At 40.1% G+C, this 25430-nt stretch overlaps 1 protein-coding gene across 3 annotated transcripts; it reads left to right on the top strand.

Moving 5' to 3' along the window:
• The first annotated feature begins 6619 nt into the window (after positions 1 to 6619).
• LOC123757907 (bolA-like protein 1) lies at positions 6620 to 24666 on the top strand. 3 transcript variants are annotated; one of them, XM_045741841.2, is made up of 6 exons: positions 6620 to 7123; positions 9850 to 10355; positions 12704 to 12778; positions 20908 to 21074; positions 21535 to 21603; positions 22792 to 24666. In XM_045741841.2, exons 2-6 carry the CDS (start codon positions 10325 to 10327, stop codon positions 22870 to 22872), a joined length of 423 nt encoding a protein of 140 aa, XP_045597797.1. In that variant the 5' UTR covers positions 6620 to 7123; positions 9850 to 10324; the 3' UTR covers positions 22873 to 24666. The 3 variants fall into 3 exon arrangements, with proteins under 3 accessions (XP_045597797.1, XP_045597798.1, XP_069194804.1); XM_045741842.2 differs by lacking the exon at positions 12704 to 12778; XM_069338703.1 differs by lacking the exons at positions 6620 to 7123; positions 9850 to 10355; positions 12704 to 12778 and adding an exon at positions 18734 to 19255.
• Positions 24667 to 25430: the final 764 nt, after the last annotated feature.

Raw genomic sequence — 25430 nt, 5'->3', positions numbered from 1 at the left:
CCTTGGTTACTCACTACATAAAAACAAAAAAAATTAAGTTCGTTTTTTGCCTTCTTGGGATATTTACGCCCCTAAGGACAGTTTCAGGGACTCCCTTGCGGCCTTGAGAGTGACTGGCCAATTTAACATGTTTTTGTATTTTAATACATTCATGACAATTGTCTCGTAATCAAAATCTCGACCAAAGTATAAATTAAAAGTTTAAATTAGAATCTTGATGTGGTAGACTGGCGAGTCACCACACGAGTCACGTGTTGGCAGATGTTATGGCTAGGCAGACGAGTCATGAGTAGTCAAGTCTTGGGTAGACAGATGAGTCATTAGTAGACAGATGACTCGCGGGTAGACAGACGAGTCATGAGAAGACAAACGAGTCGTGAGTAGACTACAAATAATTCACTGTGTTGGGGGACAAGAAGCCGGAGTGTATTCATACACGTTTTGGCTTTTATTGAGGTCCCCTCCCCCCTCCAAGGCCGAATTACATGACCCTGCCCAGGAAGCAACCCCACAACAAGCTGACTGACTCCTGAGTACCTACTCACTGCTAGGTGAACAGAGGCATTAGGTGAAAGTTCTATGGCGGGCTTGGAGAGAACTGTTCTGCCACGGACCTGGGCACAGATGTTATTGGACATTTGGCACAAATGTTCTATGATATTCCAATCCCTATGTGCTACCTTGATGGCAAGATAAATTACACTGTAACTATTTTTTCCTGGGTATTATACTCTTAGTGCTGCCTACCCTCAGGCGTGGAACACTGCTGTGATTCCCTACCTAAACGAACTATGGGCTTCATTTAATCGGCTCCTGAACCGATTATTTGTCTCTGTAACCCTTTCCACCTCCGCCCACGGAATGGGTATGGGGTGCATAATAAAGAAAGAAAATTTCCCTGTTTTGTTATCCCGTTAACTTGTTTTGTGACAAGGATGGATTCTACCTTTACTTATTTATTTATTTATTTATTTATTTATTTATTCAAGAGTTCCTACATTCTTGCACAGCCACTAGCACGCATAGATTTTCTGGCAGGTCCTTAATCTTTTTTCCTATTTTTCCCCGGAATACGACCCGCCAAATCGCTTAACAACCAGGTACCCATTCATTGCTGAGTGAACATTGGCTACGTTTAAGGACTAGCGCCCGGTCAATCCTCCCAGTCCAGGATACGAACCCAGGTCAAAGCGCTCGCGAATCGCCAGGCAAGTGTTTTACCACTGCACCACGGAGGACTTTTTCTGGCACACTGTGACCAGTCTATTCGAGGCAACCAGTTTCGCCTGTAACCCGAACGAGTGGTGCTTCTTCATTGACTATGCATCCGGAATCCAACACGTGCTGCTCCATAATGGGAACATGTACCCGTCTCTTACCCTGGGTCGCTCGGTGTATCTCATAGAGGAATTACAACGGCATCAAGACCTTGCTGGACGCCTTCAAGTATGATGAGTACGGCCGGGAGGACATCGGACACTTCAAAATGGGGGCATTATTAATGAGTCTTGAAGGTGGATTTACCAAGTTTCCCTGTTATCTTTGCCTTTGGGACCGCAGTGACACCAAGGGCTCTCCATAGCCCGTGCTACATGGACACTTATTTATTTATTTATTTATTTATTTATTTATTTATTTATTTATTTATTTATTTATTTATTTACAAGAAGGTACATTGGGTTTGTGAGAATACATAGCATAGCATTTACAATCTTGTAAAGCCACTAGTACGCGCAGCGTTTCGGGCAGGTCCTTAATCTAACAGATAATTTTAAGTAGGTAAATTCTAGCAGGATTAATAAAATGATAACAGATACATTGCAAGAAAAAATGAGATGAGAGAGATTAGTAAGACACTTAACGTTCTGAGTAGCTAAATCTGAAACAACAACAACAACAACCAAGGCGCACTACCGCAGGCGAGACTGGCCTCAATGAACCGAGTTCTTAGTGTGGGGAGGAATAACGTTAAGTGGCAGCCACTGGTAGACCCTTAGAAGGTGCTGATGCCACCACTGCACATCAAATTGGTCCTAATGAAACAATTTGTCACACCTCTAAATAGGGAGACTAGATAAATCATCAAGGGACCGTTAAGACATCTTACTTAAGCTGCCTGAAGCAAAGATCAAAGCTGGTGTCTTCGTTGGATTTCAGATAAAGAAGATCCTGAAGTGCAAGGAATTCCCCCAAAAAGCTCACTAAGGAGAAAACGGATTGTAGGAATTTTGTTGCAGTAGTTAGGGGGCTTCGTGGGTAATCACAAGGCCGAAAATGATGTGGAACTGGTTGACTTGAACAACTACGGCACATTAGTCTGCAGGATGTTCCTCAAAGTTCATTCTCATGATGTTCATCTTGACAAACTCAGGGAGACCATGGGAGCGTACTCGGAGGAGCAAGACAAGCACTCCCACCAGGATATACTGGCCTTTGAACGCCACTACCAAGGACAGTATAACGAGAACATGATGTAACACTTTATTTGGGCGCTGATTGATGATTTATAGTATAATCATAAGTCTCGAAAAACTACTCACTTCTAAATCTTTTGTGGTAATTTTTGTATAACTTTAGAATAAATACATGTTAATATTTATTTATAGGTTGTTTTTCTGAATTTGTGTGAACGAAAAGACAAATTCGACCGTTTTCTTATTGGAAATAGATAAATTTCAAAATGTCGATTAGTTCTGATCACAAAAGCAAAGTTTGAGGTAAATAATAGCCATTTTCTACAATTTTTAGGCATAAGCCATAGGAAATAATACCTATTACCTAGGAACAAAGATTGTGTTATAATTCTGAACTCTTTCGTGCATTTAATCTGTTGCGAAAGGAATATAATAAACACAAGAGTGATAAAGAAGACAACATACACACAGGTCCCAACTAGGCTTGGCACTACTCTGTCCTCAGGCTTCAGTATTATCGTCTACCTGCTGGCCGATGAGTTGCCTGTCGAGATCACAAGGCCACAGTTAAATGCGAAATTGTAGAAGGAACACAAAGCCAGCACCAGCCCTTAGGCCTACCAAAAGGCAAGTGCCGAGAATGCTATATTATTCTGTACTCAACAAGTTTCCGGAGCGATATTCTGATATTCAACAATTGCAGAAAGAATGATATTGTTCTGTTTTTAATAAGTGCCAAGAGTGAGTGCCATACTCACTCTTGGCACTATACTACATTATACTATACTATAGTGCTGTACTCTTGGCACTTATACTGTGTACTGTACTGTACTCAGCAAGTGTAGAGAATGGTAGTTTGTACTGTGTTCAGTAGGTGTACATTGCTACACTGCTCTGTGCACAACTTGAACCTATCTGTGCTTAACTTAAAGTCTAGAAGGTTTAGCTCGGCATGAAGGCATGAAGGTTTAGCTCTTCATGCCCCGTCTCCATGCTACATATACCTGATGCGTGGTTATATTTATTGACGTTCCAGTTCTGTATTTTTTTAAGTCATGGATCCAGGCGGCCTTCATGACTTCTTTCAGTGTATTTTCATTGTTGACCGCTCGCAGAGTACCACAACTGCTCACATTTCTTCTACTCATTTGCGTTGCCGGCTTTCGTCGAAGTCTTCTTAACGCATTTTCCTTGTAGTTAAGAGGCTGTTCTATTCCACTGTGCCTATTCCTCTCAGCATCTTGTACGTGGTGACCATATCCCTCTGATCCTTCTCTTGGAGTTGCTAGATTCAGTTTCTTGAACTTATTCTCATTGCCAAGTTTTCTTAATTGAACTACTTCAGACTTAAATTTGTTAAAGTAGCCTACTAATCTACACGCGGTGGGTATTCTATTTTGGTACCACATATTCTAGTACAAATCTAAAGTAGGTTGTGTGTATTTTATGGAAATAATCTTTGTTTAGACTATTAAAAGCAGCTCTTATGTTTGTCAATTTCTCATAAGCAGACAATGTTGTTTTCCTTTATTGGTGTGGATTCAGCTGCAATATTCAGTTTGGTCTCCTCTCAATATTCCCATTTTCAATACTTTACGTTCATTGAACCTAAACAGTATTTGTCTGCTCACTTCCGGAATTTGTAAATACGTTCCAGCAGCACTCTACAGTCCTCCTGAGTTTACACTCTCCTTATACTTACGTCGTCCAATAACATTTACCTAATATTACCTGAGGGTCACTCTAATCTCTCTCATCTAATCACTCTATCTCTAATGGCCTCGACGAGGATAGGAAGCCGGCGGCTTGTCAAAGCCCCCCCTGTCCTGATGATTTCGTCAAGATGGATCTTAAAATTCAGCAGCGTTTGTCATTTACGGCTTCAGCAAAAAGCAGTTCATGGACAGCAATTCCTATGAGCGAAAAAAAATTGTTCTGGTTTCTATTCTATATTGTGGCTTGTTGAGCTTAAACCCGTTGCTCCTTGTTCGTGTTACATCTGACCTTTTGTTGTAAGTTATACGGATCAATATCCTCTAAATATCCTCTCAATTACGAACAATTCCGAGCCTCGAGCCAAAACTTATGGAATCCTTCTTTCATCTTTCCATCCTAACACAGGAGACTGAGACAAAGAGGGGTCGGGGACTGAGACAAAGAGGGGTCGGGGACTGAGACAAAGAGGGGTCGGGGACTAAAACAAAGAGGGCCGGGGACTGAGACAAAGAGGGGCCGGGGACTGAGATAGACGATTTCCTTCAACAAGATAAGTTCTTATCAACCGAGTGGAGCTCAAGGTGAGAAAACCAAATCTTGTATAGCAACCCAGAGATGAATCCTAACTTTGACACCTCACCTTCAAAGGACATAATTGCATTACAAAAAATCAACACAGCTGCAAAAGTCATTCCAGAACTAAGCCAACTCTCATACCAGGCACGGTTGAGGGCCACAGGGCTACCAACACTACAAGCCAGACATGTCCACGTGCAGGGCTGATCTCATCGAGACTATAAACTACTGAACAAATAGGAAGATTTTTAATCCAGATCCGTTCTTCCAAAGGTCATTGTCAACCTTAAGATCCCCGATGGCCCCACCTTTGTCCAGCTGCTAATAAGCAGGTACCTTTTAGCCAGTTGCCCATCCCGTCCTGCAGCCACTCCTCCTCCAGGTACCCGCACCCAGTCCAGCTGTGATGTGTCCGCCCTCCTCATCCCTCCCCCCCTCTCCTGTCACTTCTGTCTGGAAATCCCTCACCCGCCCTGGCTGGCGGTCCCTGGGTGGGATCCCCTTCTTGAAAATGCGTATTCTTGTTTTATCAAGCTCTTTTTATTTATGTTTTCTTTAATTTCGTTTCGCTTTTAATTCCTTCACTCGTAATTAGTTCTCACTTTTTATTACTGTTCACATTCCTTGCCGTTCAGTCATGTAATTTTCTCTAAATTACTGCTCATTTTACTGTATTGTAATACACAGCTGGTTCCTCGCCTCCAGGTACCTGCTCTCCTTGCTTCAAATGTTCTCGTTTCTCAATTGTCGACGTGTTAGCATTTATTCTTTACTTGTATTGTCCAACCATTGGGCTGGTAGAGCGACGGTCCCACTTCATGCAGGTCGGCGTTCAATCCCCGATCGTCCAAGTGGTTGGGCACCATTCCTTCCCCCACCCCGTCCCATCCTAAATTCGTATCCCTTCTAAATGTTATAGTCATAATGGCTTAGTGCTTTCGCCTGATAATTACCATAATTTCGTTAATATATGCTAATTGTTTGACACTGACATATTTTCATGGTTGACTTTACTTTATAAGTTCTTAAGATTATTTTCTTTACTCATTTAAACTTAATACAAATTATTCAAACATATATTTTATTTCCTTCACATTGGGCACTAGGAGGCTCGAACACCCGACCTCTAGCCTGTGACGTCTTTTTACCTATTTTATATTTAATTATTTAAATTGACATAATAATAATAATGAGAAAATTCGTAGGAGCTGTGATGAGGGTTCGAACCTATGTGGTGGGTGTCGCCCCACACACCCCCTAGTGACTAGACCACCACATGGTTTAATAATTGCAACCTGAAGTTCTACTGAACATACGTTACTCTCTGCGTAATAATACTAATACTAATACTAATACTACTACTACTAATAATAATAATACATAATTTTGTTGGGGACAGGCAGGCTGTGTACTTTGTATCCCTCTAGGAGGCTGGTAGAGGACTGGGCCGCGGGGACGCTGAGCCCCGAAATCATGGCAAGGTACAGCCCGTCCTCCAAACAAAGATCCAAAAGTGATTCCATGCACCCGCCAAACCCCCTGTTTATGAATGAAAAGCGGTTTACACACGACTCACAACTGCTGACGTTCGAACATATCCGGAACAAGTGCTTCACTGACGAATTTTGTTCGAACCACAACGCTATAAATGCTTCACCCACGTACTACAAATACAAATAATCGCCAACAGAACCTAAACACCATACCTAACCTAACCTATGCCTATTTATACACAATATGCTAATATATTATAATATTAATTTATACTTGAGAAAATTTCCGTTTTGAATAACCAGCATGTTAAAATTTATGAATGCGTCTGTGGGGTTGACCGCTGAATGTAATGGACTTGAGTCGAGGACGGGTTGCAAGGTAAGGTTCCCCAGGATGCAACCCCACAACAATTACCCAGCCCGTCCTCCAAACAAAGATCCAAAAGTGATTCCGTGCACCCGCCAAACCCCCTGTTTATGAATGAAAAGCAGTTTACACACGACTCACAACTGCTGACGTTCGAACATATCCGGAACAAGTGCTTCACTGACGAATTTTGTTCGAATCGCAACGCTATAAATGCTTCACCCACGTACTCCAAATACAAATAATCGCCAACAGAACCTAAACACCTAACCTAACCTATCCTATGCCTATATATACACAATATGCTAATATATTATAATATTAATTTATAGTTGAGAAAATTCCTGTTTTGAATGAACAGCATGTTAAAATTTATGAATGCGTCTGTGGGGTTGACCGCTGAATGTAATGGACTTGAGTCGAGGACGGGTTGCAGCTACCTAACACCCGGGTACCTATTTACTACAAAGTGAACTGTTACTATGCCAATTCGGTGTGATAAGTTATCTATTGAGTTCGTAGTAATGAGGTGAGCGACATCGTCAGGGAAGCATATGGTGAGTTGCGACGTATTGGGTCAAGAATGACAAGAATGTCATTTATGTAGAGAATGTAAAGTACTGGAACAAGAACAGAGCCTTCAGGTACTCCGGCCTTCAGGTTAAAATGGTCAAAGTATCTAAAGGAATTTAATTTGCATTGTTCTGTTGTCTCAGTAGCTACAAAGCAGTTTTTTCGTAATGGGAGGAAGTTGAAAGTTATTAGAATTTGAATTTTACTCCTTGCCCGACTGTGTCAAGTACTTGTTCTATGTCTTTTGTGATGAGTGCTGCTTTTCGTCCCTAGTGATCATTTATGTGAATGTAATTGGCTATAATGTTAAGAGCGTCTTGTGTGGCTCGGTGAGGCCTGAATCCAAACTGTTTATATTTAAGTAGTTTATTGTTTCTAAGTGATCTTAGAATCTGTTGTTGGCTAATCGTTCAAAAACTTTAGTGTCTAAAGTAGGCTTATTAGTTTGTAGTTTGGGGGATCAGTGTGAGGTATTCCTGGTTTTGGTATGAATGAGATGGCCGTGGCTGGTTTAAAAGGAAGAGGGAAATATCCAGAGGCGAGAGAAAAGTTGTACAAGTCAGTCATTAGAGTCAGGTAATTGTTTGACTAGAGTTTGACTGATGCCAGATGCACCAAGGGCTCTACGAAGAGTGCCCATGACAGCAATCTTGGCTTTGTCTACAGTAAGGCGAGTTTGCAGCTCTGTTTGGGAGTTTAGGCTGTCAAGGTGAATGATATTAGAAGTGTGTCGTTGGGTTTGGTGTAGCCAAGTGTCTACTGTTCGTATGTTTGGAAGTGCTGAGGGTTGAGGTGGGTGTGGGTGTTAGGAAGTGCTGAAGGTTGAGGTGGTGTGGATGTTAGGAAGTGCTGAGGGTTGAGGTGGGTGTGGGTGTTAGGAAGTGCTGAGGGTTGAGGTGGGTGTGGATGTTAAGAAGTGCTGAGGGTTGAGGTGGTGTGAGTGTTAGGAAGTGCTGAAGGTTGAGGTGGTGTGGATGTTAGGAAGTGCTGAGGGTTGAGGTGGGTGTGGGTGTTAGGAAGTGCTGAGGGTTGAGGTGGGTGTGGATGTTAAGAAGTGCTGAGGGTTGAGGTGGTGTGAGTGTTAGGAAGTGCTGAAGGTTGAGGTGGTGTGGATGTTAGGAAGTGCTGAGGGTTGAGGTGGGTGTGGATGTTAAGAAGTGCTGAGGGTTGAAGTGGTTGTGGATGTTAGGAAGTGCTGAGGGTTGAGGTAGTGTGGATGTTAGGAAGTGCTGAGGGTTGAGGTGGGTGTGGATGTTAGGAAGTGCTGAGGGTTGAGGTGGGTGTGGATGTTAGGAAGTGCTGAGGGTTGAGGTGGGTGTGGATGTTAGGAAGTGCTGAGGGTTGAGGTGGGTGTGGATGTTAGGAAGTGCTGAGGGTTGAGGTGGGTGTGGATGTTAAGAAGTGCTGAGGGTTGAGGTGGGTGTGGATGTTAGGAAGTGCTGAGGGTTGAGGTGGGTGTGGATGTTAGGAAGTGCTGAGGGTTGAGCTGGGTGTGGATGTTAGGAAGTGTTGAGGGTTGAGCTGGGTGGATGAAAAATGTTTTGCCAGTTGTGTTAAACATGATGAGAATATCATCAGGGCCATTTATATTTATACTGGTGTGAATGATGTGTTTGCATTATGTGTACGTGTTGCCTTTTGACTCTTTTTGACGAATTTCCAAATTCTCGCGGAGTTGTTTTCCTGTGTTTTCCGCTTGAGCTATGAGATGATTCCATTGTTTAGTGTGGTCACTATCTAAGCTAGTTATAATGTGATTTTGTAGTGTTTTAAGTCCCATAATACTTGGCCGTATCTGTGTAGTGGAAAATCTGTTATAATAATACAGTCTCCGTGGTGTAGTGGTAAGACACTCGCCTGGCGTTCCGCGAGCGCTATGTCATGGGTTCGTATCAGGTCTTCTAGAGTCAGTTCGTGAAAAAGATGTAAGGAAGTCAGGTCAAAGTAATGAGTTATTTTTTAAGGTATAGTTAATGTAGCTGTTGTGGTCGAATGTATTATGTTATGCATTGAGATCTGCCATCATAATGAGAGGTATGTTAGTGTCATTAAAGAGTTTTGTTAGTTCTTGCATTGGTAGGCCAGTATTTGGACGAATGTATGTTGTGCGAATGATGAGTGGTCCTTCTTGTGTGAGTATCTTAATGGCCATGAAGTGTCGTGATGCCAAGGTGACCTTAAATCCAAATTTATCCAATTTATATAAATTGTTTCGTTTTCTAATTTATATCAATTGTTTCGTTTTCTATTTTGTGCTGATACATTTTGAAAAACTTACTTCAATGCCGTAGTACTTTAATGAAGATGAAGGAAAGACCAAATACACAAGTGTATTGAAACCAAAATTTCGGATGCAACCTACATCCTTTCTCAAGGTGCTGTAAACATTGGTACCTTGCTGTCTTGCTCTTGTAAACAAGAGCAAGACAGCCAGGTAAGTACACCTCTATTTTATCTCTACTCCAATTTAACACTTAGTTTAGTTCATTTATTATTCACCCCATGCCCATCCTGTGGGCGGTAGTGGAAAGGGTTACAGAGGCACAGAATGGGCTCAGGGACTGAATTACGTGCCTCTGTAACCCTTTCCATTACCGCCCAGAGGATGGGTATGGGGTGGAGTGCATAATAAATGAACTAAACTAACTGTTAAATTGGACTAAAGGCAAAACAGAGGTGTATATACTTAGAAATGTAAACTTTTTTTCAGAGGCAACCTTCAACTCTGCTCATAGAAAATATAAACTTACCTCTCCCGGAGTAGAAGCGACCATCAACAAACACCCCAGCCTCCTGGTCCCAGTACTCATTCTGCCGACTCTGCTCTGTGCAGTCATCTGGAGGTGGGAACCTTCACGCACACTGCACGTACCATAAAGAAGAAGAATCTACTGTGCTCTGTGGGATTCCTGAATCAAGAATTTTGAGAACCTTGACGTTTGTGTGAACACCTAGCTTCTGAGCCACTTACGGGTCGCCAGGAAGCTTGTTGCATTTGCTGCCAGCAGGGTTGTTTTTACCGTAAGGCAACTATATTCAAGAGATCAGATAGTTACAACGCCTGGTATCCCAGGGAAGTTGATAGATTTTGTGGATAATTTCCAGCTAGATCTTTGGGATAACGAGCAGGGAGCGGGTTTGTTCAAGAGGTGTCGAGGATTGGCTCCTGTGTGTGATTTCTGGGCATGGAAGGCTTCAGGCTCTTGCTCTGCCAGGGTAGGTACCTATTGTTGGTGGCTGGAGCCTGCAATGAGAATTAGCTTAGATTTTTGGGGATATTGACTCATTTGGTTTCCATTCCGGGGATTGGTTTGCATGTTAGGGGGATATTGCAAGTTCCATCATCACCCTTAACTCACTGACTCACCTTAGCTCTACTGTCTTCCCACTAAATATTTTTTCTAACTTTATTTTTTATCGCTAAGATAACTATAAGTTCATTCTTGAATGAGTTCATTTTTTTTTGTAATGATGAGGCTCCACAAGTGGCAGCTGCTTTGGGTCGCTTGCCCAAGTGGTTGACCTGGAGTTGGTCCTTTTTGTTATCTAGATTTTTGGGACCTTGAACTGTGGATTTTTGTTTTTCTGTTTCTTTTTTTCTGTCTGTTTTACATTTTTGCTGACCATTCCTGTATTCACACCCCTCTTTTGTTTGCTCCGGGCTACATGACATTTGAGGGTTTCGAAGTCATGGACGTAGCTCGGCCTTCTCCAGGGGTCCACCCCACATTTCTGCTTCAACATCCGAGACAGTTGACCCATTGCTTTTCACCAGGGTCTTGGGAGGGAGATAGTATTTAGCTTGGATCCTTTCATAGTGTGGTGATGCCTTTCCCTCTGTCTTGACATCAAGCACAGAGCTCAGCTCTGGTGGACTTCATGGTGAACTTCAGAGGATGGCAGTGGCTCAAGGTGGGTCCCTGGGTGGCCTTCAAACTTTCCTGGTCTCTGCTTCCCTCTGTGGGGGTTTTGTTCCACTCTGGTAGGGTTTTTCTTATCCTCCTTTATATTTGAAACACATTTTCTTGGCTGCTTCTCTCTAGGTCTTACTTCTATGTCCTGTTCAGTGTCCTTGGTTGCATCATGTTCCATAGGGTTCTTGCTTACTGCCTTCTGTTTTTTATTAGATTGGTTTTACAGCTCCTATGGTTGCTGGCTTTTGCTTCCCTTTGGCCCTGCCCTCTTTCAAGTTTATTCTTGCAGTCACTTGTGGGGTTCCAGTTTTCCTCTGGCTTCCAAACATTCTTTGTTTGTCTTTTGTGTATTTCTGCATGGCTCCTACAATGCTCGCCCAACCACTTGCGCTGGACAGTAGAGCGACAGTCTTGCAGGTTGGCGTTCAATTCCTGACCATCCAAGTGGCTGGGCACCATTCCTTCCCACTTTTCATCCCAAATCCTTATCCTGATCCCTTTCCAGTGCTATATAGTTGTAATGGCTTGTCAATTTCCCCTGATAGTTCCTTTCCCTTCCCTTCCTGTAATGCTTGGATGCTTGTCAGGATTCTATCCTGCAGGCATCTGTCTTGACATTCTTTGGCTTAATGGGTTTTATGTTTGCTTGGCAGTTTTCCTTGTCTGGTTCACATTGCTGTCCATGCTTGCCAAGGCTTGTTTTGGCTTGGTCCCTCCCTTCTCCTCCTGTGTTACTGAGAGGCGCCTCTGGTGGTTTCTGATTCTTTTGGCCTTTCCTTTTCTGATTGGTTTCATCATAAGTTCTTGCAGATGGGTCCTTCCTCTTGGGGTTTTTCTCCCCCCTTAGCTCTTTCACAACTTGCCCCTTTGAGGGCATGGTGGGGGACCAGTAGTGTAGGGTTCAGTGTTCTCCCCTCTACTCTGCACAGACTTTGTACCTTGATCTCGAGCATGGTCAGGTGCACCGCCTCTCTTTTCGGGATAGTGTCCTGGTTATTTCTGACTCCAACTGCTGGGATCGGTGGTCCTACAGAGCATTTTGTCTTCTCCAGCTTCCTTGCTTCTCCTTTCTGGCCTTCACATGTTTGTTTTTGCTCAGACTGTTAGTCCTTTGGGATGCATCCTGGCTTGTTCCTGCTCCATAGTGGTTCTGGAATGGGTAAGTCCCAGGTTTTCCATCTTCTCTGTTGTTAGGTGGCTTTGGGGAGCCACTGGTGGTTCCCTGATTCCCTTCCCTCTACCAGGTATGCTGATTTGTGGTCTATGAGCTGCTAAATGGCACAATGCTGAATTGTGAGTCTGGAGCTCCTGGGATGCCAATAGTTTCACACTGGATGGCTCAAGCTCACTTCAAGTGAATCATTTGCAGTCATTTGACTGTTTCAGTGCTTCATTTTCAATGATTGCTTGTATTAGTTTGTTTGTATTGATTTATTTACTTTCTAGATGCTTTCTCAGTGAGGGTGATCATAACAATCATCAACTCCCTTGAGGAGTTGATGAGTGAGGGGGATGGGGTCAGGTTCAGGCAGCTGTGACTCAGTAGGGAGAAGTCATCTCAGCAAGATAGCTTCAAGAAGCCACCAGGATCACCCAGAAATTGTTGTTTCATTAAATTCAATTTGGTTTTATTGTGTTTTTTTCCTACAGGCACAATACAAAGATTTGCTTCATCTGCTATATTTTCAACCAAAATCAGTGCACATCTTCATGTAATGGCATCAGGTAAGTAATTACTTATGCTTGAACCTGTTTTACCATTAATTAAAATGATAAGCTGCAAATAAAGTGACAGGAAGGTTTTGAATTTAAGGTCTAGTTGAAAAAGTTAATAATAGAGGAGCATTATACATTTTTCATCATTAATTTGGGTTAAGAACAGATTGATTTATCTTTTTGAGATTGAGACCTTTTGGTCTGCAGTTGATACTGGCCTATTATGGTTATCTGCTGGGAAAGCTACCTGTACAACAGTTCCTGGAAAGGCTATAGATCTACAGTATTTAGACAGCTGAAGCCAGGATAGAAAAACAGAAGGTGCTCTAACCACTGCTACTCACTCTGTTGGCAAGAATGTAAATGAATGAAGCAGCACAATGCTGCATTAAAAAACTTGCAAGAAAATCTAATAAGAAATAAAAATTAGTTTAGTTCATTTATTATGCACACCATAACCATCTTGTGGGCAGTAGTGGAAAGGGTTACAGAGGCACATAATGGGCTCAGGGACTGGAAATAAGAAAAACTAAAATCTAATTGTCATAAAATTTTAAGTGGTACCTACAAGATCCAGACCTCCATGTAACAGACTGATTTTACTACCAAATCATCCCTCTGGAATTCTGAATTTTTTTAGTTTACATCTGGATTTTGTATCAGTCACTGTGAAATACAGATTACAGAAAGAAATACAGAAAAGAAATACAGAAAGAAATACAGAAAGCGACAAATTTCTAGCAGACTGGTATATACTGTACAGTGTGTGTACATAATATATATATATATATATATATATATATATATATATATATATATATATATATATATATATATAAAGCCCATCTGAAGCCCCGTCTTCTGAAGCCCATAAGCAATCCAGCTGGGATCGCCCCATTGCCGACCAAGAAGCTGCAACTTTGCTAGGAGCTGCAACAACACCACATGACACTGCCCGACTTAGAGCTGTAGCAGCTCCCCATGCAGGTGATTTCCTATTAGCAACCCCAATGTCAGTAACCGGCACCCGTCTCACACCGCAGGCCCTCCGAATTGCCGTGGCTCTCCGCCTCACTGCCCCAATCCACACTGAATACAGGTGTATTTGCGGCGAGGCAGAGGCCGACAGATATGGACGGCATGGCCTTCTTTGCCAAAGGACGGGAGGATGGCATGCAAGACACGGCGAGGTTAATGACATTATTAAGAGAAGCCTTACCACAGCCGGTTGTCCAGCAGAGAGAGAGCCCCGTTACCTAATGTCCCGCAACTCTGATGAGCCTGTCGGTCACCCAGACGGAATTACGGTGAACCCCTGGAAGAATGGTAGACAGTTGGTGTGGGACTACACTTGCGTTTCAACTTTAGCCAATACCTATGTTGACTTCAGTGCTACACAAGCAGGAGGAGCTGCCAATCACCGGGAAGCGGCCAAGTCACGTAAATACAGAGACCTTGAGCACCACCACAATTTTGTCCCCAGTGCCTCAGAGACACTTGGTGCCTGGGGTAAAAGTGCTGCTAGCTTTTTGAAGGAGTTGGGGTCTATGTTAATCGAAACAACTAGAGACCCTAGAGCTGCCAGTTTTCTTTTTCAGCGCCTTAGTGTGGCAATCCAGAGAGGAAATGCTCACTGCATCCACGGTTCCTGCCCGCCATCTGAGGAGCTGGAGGAGCTGTTCAACTTGTGATAAGCAGCCTTGTACTCTGCATGTAATCAATATTGTAACTTTTTTTGTGTAATGACATTTTCAAATAAAATTAGATAAATATACACACCAAAAGAATAGGGGTGGTAGGAGAAGAAAATATCAAAGTGTTCAGTGAGGATCCACAAGGTCTTCTCTGAGTACTCTTTATTTTCTTCTCCGAGGCTATGGGTCCCTACACTTGCACCAGAGGTGGTACCCCTTCTAGGTTTTAAAAAAAAAAATATATACAGTATATATATATATATATATATATATATATATATATATATATATGCCTATACTTGCATAAACCACAAGTGAAGATAAACAATCTTTGGACAACACCCACCAGTGGGACTCGAACCCAGAAAGCACAACTACCTTCCAGTAGCTGGCATAACTAGTATGCTTTAACCCACTACGCCATCAGACCTTACAAAAGAAGTAGATAGTTCGAGATATATATATCTCAAACATCTCTACCTCCCGAAGGCACCAGATGAGTGAGGGGTCAGTCTGCAATTTTCGTCAAGCCACTGTCAATGTGAGAGAACTCGTGTCCAGCTAATAAGCCTATACTTGCATAAACCACAAGTGAAGATAAACAATCTTTGGACAACACCCACCAGTGGGACTCGAACCCAGAAAGCACAACTACCTTCCAGTAGCTGGCATAACTAGTATGCTTTAACCCACTACGCCATCAGACCTTACAAAAGAAGTAGATAGTTCGAGATATATATATCTCAAACATCTCTACCTCCCGAAGGCACCAGATGAGTGAGGGGTCAGTCTGCAATTTTCGTCAAGCCACTGTCAATGTGAGAGAACTCGTGTCCAGCTTATAAGCCTATACTTGCATAAACCACAAGTGAAGATAAACAATCTTTGGACAACACCCACCAGTGGGACTCGAACCCAGAAAGCACAACTACCTTCCAGTAGCTGGCATAACTAGTATGCTTTAACCCACTACGCCATCAGACCTTACAAAAGAAGTAGATAGTTCGAGATATATATATCTCAAACATCTCTACCTCCCGAAGGCACCAGATGAGTGAGGGGTCAGTCTGCAATTTTCGTCAAGCCACTGTCAATGTGAGAGAACTCGTGTCCAGCTTATAAGCCTATACTTGCATAAACCACAAGTGAAGATAAACAATCTTTGGACAACACCCACCAGTGGGACTCGAACCCAGAAAGCACAACTACCTTCCAGTAGCTGGCATAACTAGTATGCTTTAACCCACTACGCCATCAGACCTTACAAAAGAAGTAGATAGTTCGAGATATATATATCTCAAACATCTCTACCTCCCGAAGGCACCAGATGAGTGAGGGGTCAGTCTGCAATTTTCGTCAAGCCACTGTCAATGTGAGAGAACTCGTGTCCAGCTTATAAGCCTATACTTGCATAAACCACAAGTGAAGATAAACAATCTTTGGACAACACCCACCAGTGGGACTCGAACCCAGAAAGCACAACTACCTTCCAGTAGCTGGCATAACTAGTATGCTTTAACCCACTACGCCATCAGACCTTACAAAAGAAGTAGATAGTTCGAGATATATATATCTCAAACATCTCTACCTCCCGAAGGCACCAGTAAGGTCTGATGGCGTAGTGGGTTAAAGCATACTAGTTATGCCAGCTACTGGAAGGTAGTTGTGCTTTCTGGGTTCGAGTCCCACTGGTGGGTGTTGTCCAAAGATTGTTTATCTTCACTTGTGGTTTATGCAAGTATAGGCTTATAAGCTGGACACGAGTTCTCTCACATTGACAGTGGCTTGACGAAAATTGCAGACTGACCCCTCACTCATCTGGTGCCTTCGGGAGGTAGAGATGTTTGAGATATATATATCTCGAACTATCTACTTCTTTTGTAAGGTCTGATGGCGTAGTGGGTTAAAGCATACTAGTTATGCCAGCTACTGGAAGGTAGTTGTGCTTTCTGGGTTCGAGTCCCACTGGTGGGTGTTGTCCAAAGATTGTTTATCTTCACTTGTGGTTTATGCAAGTATAGGCTTATAAGCTGGACACGAGTTCTCTCACATTGACAGTGGCTTGACGAAAATTGCAGACTGACCCCTCACTCATCTGGTGCCTTCGGGAGGTAGAGATGTTTGAGATATATATATCTCGAACTATCTACTTCTTTTGTAAGGTCTGATGGCGTAGTGGGTTAAAGCATACTAGTTATGCCAGCTACTGGAAGGTAGTTGTGCTTTCTGGGTTCGAGTCCCACTGGTGGGTGTTGTCCAAAGATTGTTTATCTTCACTTGTGGTTTATGCAAGTATAGGCTTATAAGCTGGACACGAGTTCTCTCACATTGACAGTGGCTTGACGAAAATTGCAGACTGACCCCTCACTCATCTGGTGCCTTCGGGAGGTAGAGATGTTTGAGATATATATATCTCGAACTATCTACTTCTTTTGTAAGGTCTGATGGCGTAGTGGGTTAAAGCATACTAGTTATGCCAGCTACTGGAAGGTAGTTGTGCTTTCTGGGTTCGAGTCCCACTGGTGGGTGTTGTCCAAAGATTGTTTATCTTCACTTGTGGTTTATGCAAGTATAGGCTTATAAGCTGGACACGAGTTCTCTCACATTGACAGTGGCTTGACGAAAATTGCAGACTGACCCCTCACTCATCTGGTGCCTTCGGGAGGTAGAGATGTTTGAGATATATATATCTCGAACTATCTACTTCTTTTGTAAGGTCTGATGGCGTAGTGGGTTAAAGCATACTAGTTATGCCAGCTACTGGAAGGTAGTTGTGCTTTCTGGGTTCGAGTCCCACTGGTGGGTGTTGTCCAAAGATTGTATATATATATATATATATATATATATATATATATATATATATATATATATATATATATGTCGTACCTAGTAGCCAGAACTCACTTCTCAGCCTACTATGCAAGGCCCGATTTGCCTAATAAGCCAAGTTTTCCTGAATTAATATATTTTCTAAAATATTTTTCTTATGAAATGATAAAGCTGCCCTTTTCACTATGTATGAGGTCAATTTTTTTTTATTGGAGTTAAAATTAACGTAGATATATGACCGAACCTAACCAACCCTACCTAACCTAACCTAACCTATCTTTATAGGCAAGGTTAGGTTAGGTAGCCAAAAAAAGCTAGGTTAGGTTAGGTTAGGTAGGTTAGGTAGACGAAAAAACATTAATTCATGAAAACTTGGCTTATTTGGCAAATCGGGCCTTGCATAGTAGGCTGAGAAGTGAGTTCTGGCTACTAGGTACGACATATATATATATATATATATATATATATATATGCGGAAAATCCACAGAGAAATATGAAATGAGGTGAACGTTTCGGCTTTGTTAAAGCCTTTGTCAACACCAGACTGACTCATTTTTCATATTTCTCATATTTCTCAACATTTTTCATATTTCTCTGTGGATTTTCCGCATAAAATGATCAGTGTTTTGTGATCGTCAATTGCATATATATATATATATATATATATAAGTATATTTTGGTAGCAGCCTTTGTTTTAAACATATTTTGTTGAAATATGAAAATAATAAACATATTGAAATATGTTTAACATCCCCTATGTAATGCCATTTGACCATATGTTACCCATTCATCCATATGTTACCTAGCCACCTCACCATAAGAGGATATAACCAGGTTCTAAGCACGGTAGAATTTGTCTTTGAGAATGTGAGGCGTGACCTTACGAAACTCATCATTAGGCGTCAATCCCAATAAAAAAGTAAAAATATACTTTTGGTAGTTAATTTTTCAACTTTCTGCTTCAGTGTAGAAAAAACATAAGAAATATTGAGAAGTTCGTGCCAGAATCATAAATCTAAAATTTTGTCGTTTTCAACGAAATATATATATATATACAGTGGAACCTTGAATAACGAATTTAATCCGTTCCGGCGCCATGATCGTCATGTGAAACGGACGTCATACAAAACGAATTTCCCCATTGACAATAGTGGAAATTAAATTAATCCGTTCTACCACCAAAAACAACAATATGATATTCGATGTTTTAAATAATGGAGCAGCCTACCTTACATACATTGAACAAACCTTTATGACAATTTTCTTTCTTCAAATTTGTTCAATATTTTTTTCATTAGTTTTATAGCAAAGGGTTCGTTCAGTGTTTTGACAGGTAGGCAGCTCCACTTTTCTTAAATTAAAAAAAAGGAAAAATAAAAAAAAAAGTTGAAACAATTTGAAAAACAGATAAATGCCATAAAGGTTTCTTCAGTGTTTGTCAGGTAGGCTGCTCCATTATGACAATCTTTCTTTGTTTCAAATGTGTTCAATTTGTTTTGTCTTTTTTAATTATGTCTCAATAATGGAGCAGCCTACCCGACACACACTGAACGAACCATTATGGCATTTGTCCGCCTTTCAAATTCTTTCACCTTTTTTTTGTTTTTTATTTAAAAAACATGGAGCAGTCTACTTGCCGAACACCGAACGAACCTTTTTGACATTTTTTGTTTTTTCAAAAAATTTCATTTTTTTTCCTACAAAACATTCGATGCTTTGCAACATCTCAGCAGTCACCCCTTTATATCCCAGCATCATTAAACAAAAAAAAAACATAATTTATTTGCATCGCCGGAGGCATCCGAGAATGTGCGAGAAGCAGCGCGACCCCACCATGTGTTGTTGTTGTTACTCATACGAGCGCTCGCCATGCGAGACGAATTGTCGGCGATCTGGGCGCTCATTACCCAAAATGCTCGCCAATTGAGGCAATCGTCACTCGAGGTTCTACTGTACTCGCCATGTAATATATATATTGTACTGTACTAATATACATACTGTAAACTAAACTGTACTAATATACATACTGTACTGTATGTAATATATATACAGTGTATATATATATATATATATATATATATATATATATATATATATATATATATATATATATATATACATATATATATACAACTTTAGAACACTTTCCCACCAGGAGACTCGAACCCTAGCCAGCACAGAAGCCTTCCAGCAACTGGCATAACAGGTACGCCTTAACCCTCTCCACCACCTGCTCAGACCCTTAAAAGAGATGGTAATTTCGGAGTATTTAAATACCCCAAAGATTATTTAAATAATTATTTAAAGATTATTTAAATACCCCATATTAACAGGGACTTGATGAAATTAACGTATAAATGACCCCTCACTTGCTCTGGTGCTCTTGGGAGGTGTTGATCTTTGGGGTATTTAAATACTCCGAAATTACCATCTCTTTTAAGGGTCTGAGCAGGTGGTGGAGAGGGTTAAGGCGTACCTGTTATGCCAGTTGCTGGAAGGCTTCTGTGCTGGCTAGGGTTCGAGTCTCCTGGTGGGAAAGTGTTCTAAAGTTGTATACTTGACTCTCGTGTTTAGGAGAGTTGTGCCATATATATATATATATATATATATATATATATAATGTCGTATCTAGTAGCCAGAACTCACTTCTCAGCCTACTATGCAAGGCCCGATTTGCCTAATAAGCCAAGTTTTCATGAATTAATTGTTTTTCGACTACCTAACCTAACCTAACTTTTTCGGCTACCTAACGTAACCTAACCTATAAAGATAGGTTAGGTTAGGTTAGGTAGGGTTGGTTAGGTTCCGTCATATATCTACGTTAATTTTAACTCCAATAAAACAAAATTGACCTCATACATAATGAAATAGGTAGCTTTATCATTTCATAAGAAAAAAATTAGAGAAAATATATTAATTCAGGAAAACTTGGCTTATTAGGCAAATTGGGCCTTGCACAGTAGGCTGAGAAGTGTATTCTGGCTACTAGGTACGACATATATATATATATATATATATATATATATATATATATATATGTCGTACCTAGTAGCCAGAACTCACTTCTCAGCCTACTATTCAAGGGCTGATTTGCCTAATAAGCCAAGTTTTCCTGAATTAATATATTTACTATAATTTTTTTCTTATGAAATGATAAAGCAACCCTTTTCTCTATGTATGAGGTCAATTTTTTTTTATTGGAGTTAAAATTAACGTAGATATATGACCGAACCTAACCAACCCTACCTAACCTAACCTAACCTATATTTATAGGTAAGGTTAGGTTAAGTAGCCAAAAAAATCTAGGTTAGGTTAGGTTAGGTAGGTTAGGTAGACGAAAAAACATTAATTCATGAAAACTTGGCTTATTAGGCAAATCGGGCCTTGAATAGTAGGCTGAGAAGTGCGTTCTGGCTATTAGGTACGACATATATATATATATATATATATATATATATATATATAATAAAATTAATACTGTATAGTATATATGACTATTAATTACAGTGGGAAAATGGTTGTGGGCAAGTGTAATAGCTGATGTTTAGTACTTTTATCTTTATTATTAATTTTTTAGGTATATATATATATATATATTTTTTTTTTTTTGTCCAGGTGGTCCAGTAGAATCAACTCTGAGGAATAAATTGGAAGAGGCATTGCACCCTACTCACATAGAGATTATGAATGAATCCTATATGCACAATGTACCACCAGGCTCTGAAACCCATTTCAAAGTTCTAGTGGTGTCTGAAGCATTCAATGACTTATCTCTGATCAAGGTAAATTTTGTATCTTGCTGTAAAATTAGTAGCCGAGTGTTTTAAATGTGCTTCAGTAAACTTTCTCAACATATGCAAAAGGAATAACAACTTTCCTTCAATTTTAAACATTATTAACTTGATAGCCTATAAATCAGAAGATGAATAATAATTATTTTTCATTGCCATATCTCAGGTATAACTATTCAATAAAATACTTATAGGTATAATAAAAATCTTCTCTTTAAATTACGTGTAATTCTTTGTCTGTTGCTATTTATTATTACATTGAAGATGTGCTAGTAAGATGGTCTGTAGAGAATGTGGTGAGCAAGGCCTATTTATGATCTACAGTGCCAGAGTGAAGTGCTCTTGATATTTTATATTGAAAATAAGTAATGAAGTTAATGCTAAGCAAAAAAATAGTGTAGTGATAGGTATATGCACGTTGAACTAAATTACATTGCTTTCATAATTGCAGCGTCATCGACTCGTGAATGCTACACTGAGTGAAGAGCTCAAGAAGGGAGTCCATGCACTGTCTATTGTAGTAAGTGTTATGCTGGTTAGTAAGAGAGAACCAGTTTTTTTAAAGCTCAGTATATTACTCAACCTTCATGAGATAGACTTTTGTTAATAATCCTGCCATACCCCCCTGGAAAGAAAGATAGCAGCAGTCATGTATGGCAGAGTATAGGAGTGATATGATTGTATCCAGTAGTGGGAACTTAAAAAATATGCTGTATATTGTTGCTACATACTCTACTAATGAGTCCTGCTGGAGACCCACCTTGTTACTGTCAGATGAGTCAAATAAGTAAGAACCTTTGCAAGTGATCTTTCTTAAGCCTGGTTACTTTCTCGGCACAATTTTTGAACATATTGAAAAAAAGTGACAAAAAATAGAGATGACCTAGGTTTCCCATCGTTGGGAATAGAAAACCTATCAGGCATATAAAAATCTGTCGTGAAAAGTAAGGCTGTATATGTGGTCATTTAACCAATTACTGGCCAGACTAAGTGGTGTTTTAACTTGCTGAGCAAGTGATAAACGTATAATCTACTGTGCCACTCCCATCGGGTAATATGTACACAAACTCTTTTAGAGTTTGAGTTTAGATTCTTTTAGAGAATACAGCCACCAGCTGTATTCGTGAACTGCTTGCCAGATCTTATCTACAGTATGTTTTCTGGAAGAACCATTGTCAACAATTTTCACAATAACGTTTTTGAAGAAACTGGTTCTGATTGAGTAGGCTTACATTGTATATGAAGAGTATACACTAATTATTTGTTGCGAGTACTTGCACACAGAACAATTTTGATTATCATATCTTTCTAGCAGCATGTGAGAATATTAACTTTCATGTTATAAATTTTGTTAGAAAGTGTGGCATTGTTGATGTATGTTCTGTGATGTTCTGGCTGCAAAATTATCAAATTTCAATATAAATTGTTTTGGCAAGTGCCAATTACTGTACAATACAGTGCACATCTTTGGATGTAGAAGGTTAATATGTCAGACATCTATTAATGGTGAAGGATTTGGTGAGTAAGTTAAACAAAATTACTTAAACAAGTAGTCTCCAACAATTTAATTACATATAGTATTTGTTCTCAATCCAATGATTTTTTTAATATCTATGAGTTCAGTTTACATATTTTTGTTTCTAATACATTCTTGGAAATGACAAAAGTGCTATAGTACAAAAATATTTAAATTTGCATATTTTTTCAGGCACGAACACCTGCTCAGTGGGCAAAGGAACCTCAAGAAATAGAATGCAGTCCTGCATGTCAAGGTGGCTTTGGCAAATAATATACAGTAGTTGTATTTATGAAGAATGTTGAATTATGAGAAGTCAGTATGACTTGTAAACTTGTATCACCCTCCCTCCCCAATGGCCAAAACAACAATATGTAATATAAATTTTCTGGAATTCCATAAAATATACTTTAATTGCCATAGCATTAGTCTAGCAAACACAAAATTTGTGCTCAGAAGCAAGTATTGCCTCTGCCACCCGCCCACGTTGGAGAGTACATTTGTACGTATACTTTGATCGTACAGTATATACACATTATTACGCAAGTATTGGTATATTGTCAACTAAATATATTATCTGATATCAAAGTTAAAATAAATTATTTACAAAAAAAACTTCAAGCTAACCATTACCTCTATACTTGTAACAAAGAAAATTAAGACTGTATTCGGTAGCTTATTTGAGCATCAGAGCCATCCACTAATGGCAGAGGTAACACTTCATAATCCTGAATGGCTATATGGAAAAATATTATTATGTATGACTGCAAACTAATGCTCTCCCTTAGATTTTTTAATACTTTTGTCTATTCCTGCAGTTTAGGGGTTAAGTAATGTTAGCTGTAATTGACACTTTTTAGAAATATTAATAAAACTTAAATTACCCTACATAAATCTTTAACTTTCTGATAGACCAACATCATCTATGTACATAAAATTTGATCTATCACATTTATGCACCAAGCTCACACACTTAATATTTTAAGCCTGACCTCCCTCATGACTTTGTTCACTATACAGGTATATTTAATCATTAAGATGTTACACAACCCTGCCATTAATTTCAAACCCATCACTGATTTAACCATTAACTCTTTCACATGATCTACTTTCTTCATTAACTCTTTGCTTCATATAACAATTCTACCAACTCCATACATGCTCATCACTCTCCAGACTCCCTATTAACTTTAATCATGTATACCTTACAATCTTTCTCACATGCCTTCCCCAATAGTAGTTTCAAAGCAAATACAGTACTGTTCTATATATGATCCACACGGTCTTTTCCACCAAAGAAGCCACCTTTTTCATCAACAACCAACTTCTTGCTTATTTTCTGTATTCTTCCAACCAATATTTTGCTACACACTTTATTCAACACAGTAGATTAGTGCCTTTATTAATGCTATTTTAATACAATGATACAATCTCAGTTTTATTTTGTGTATATCCAGTTAGCCTCTGTACAACTTTTCCACACCAGTCAAATTCTCCACATTATAATACTTTTTCTTCACATTTAATATTTATGTAACAATATCAACGACACCTGGAACTATCCCACATTTTACCGACAGCAATATCTTGCACTAATCTCATATCCTAAAAACCAATCATTTTGACATTTTCACTCCTTTTACAAATTTCATTCATCAGGTTTTCAAAGTATTTTCTCCACCTATATCTTGCTGCTACTTCAATTAACAATTTCCCGTGGTTATCTCTAAAATTTACACTGGCTATTCCACCAATCTCCTTTATCCACTTCCCTACATTTTTACACAAGTGCTTCCTGGTTAGTTGTTGCCTTAACTCCTCATATACTCTCAGTTGTGCTCTCTTCATTCATACTATTATCTTCTTGCCTCTCATTTTCCTGTCACTGTGTATCTATAGAATCCCTTTGTCCTTATTTTTTCTACTTTCATATACATACAGTACATAGTTCAAGTGACCTTTTAATTTATAGACTGTACATATGTATACATACAATTTATATCTGAGTAAAAGTACAATACTTTTACAATACTTTTAAAAGTACAATACAATTTATATCTGAGTAAAGGTATATTATTCACCCAAGAATCATTCAGGAATTTTGTGTAAATTGTCACTATGTGCAATTAAGTAGTAGAGAGGAAAACATCCGAGAGTGAAAGATGCAGCTGCTGCTACTTTGTGCCTAGTGCTACCCTGAGCAGCGAGTCACAGGAATCAGAGGATACTGGAAGACCCAGATATTTTTATTGGGTTACACTTAGAAGTAAGTAAGTAATTATCAAAAGAAGGCACCAAACCGGGAAGGCTATGTAGCACCATCAAATACGCAAAATAATCAGAGGGCGCTAAATATCACCAAGGATGCCAATACGAGAACAAAAACGCATAAGGCGAACGATATCAAAAGTATCCGAGTCACCAAGAATTCTATCGAGGGACAGGTGACCGCGAGGGGCGGTCGGAAAGCAAGACATACGCTCGTCCTGGAAGTCAGGACATTCAAGAAGGACATGCACGACCGTAAGAGGGACAATGCAACTAGGACAATAAGGAGCAGGGCGGCGCTCCATCAAGTGACCATGGGTTAAGCGAGTATGGCCAATACGCAACCTCGCCAGAGCTGTTTCCCACCGCCGGTTACGGTGGAAGGAGGACTGCCACGAGGAAACACAACATTTAAGAGTACGTAGCTTGTTACCAGTAACAGACAACCAAGAAGCCTGCCAACGGGTAAGGACTGAGGAATGGATAACCGGGTAAAAGTCGGAATACGGAATGCCCTTACGAGAGATGGGACAAGAGCGGACAGCTTCCTTGGCGGCAGCATC

The sequence above is a fragment of the Procambarus clarkii genome, chromosome 40 (genome assembly GCF_040958095.1).
Source record: "Procambarus clarkii isolate CNS0578487 chromosome 40, FALCON_Pclarkii_2.0, whole genome shotgun sequence".
NCBI lineage: Eukaryota > Metazoa > Arthropoda > Malacostraca > Decapoda > Cambaridae > Procambarus > Procambarus clarkii.
This window is presented reverse-complemented; position numbering and strand designations above follow the sequence as displayed.

What these genes read in the sequence shown, in the direction of transcription:
- LOC123757907 (XM_045741841.2), top strand. Translation starts at nt 10,325, where the DNA reads ATGGAAGGCTTCAGGCTCTTGCTCTGCCAGG. An exon ending in CAGGCTCTTGCTCTGCCAGG is followed by an intron (nt 10,356 to 12,703) that starts GTAGGTACCTAT and finishes TTTTTCCTACAG; the next exon opens with GCACAATACAAAGATTTGCT. An exon ending in TCTTCATGTAATGGCATCAG is followed by an intron (nt 12,779 to 20,907) that starts GTAAGTAATTAC and finishes TTTTTTGTCCAG; the next exon opens with GTGGTCCAGTAGAATCAACT.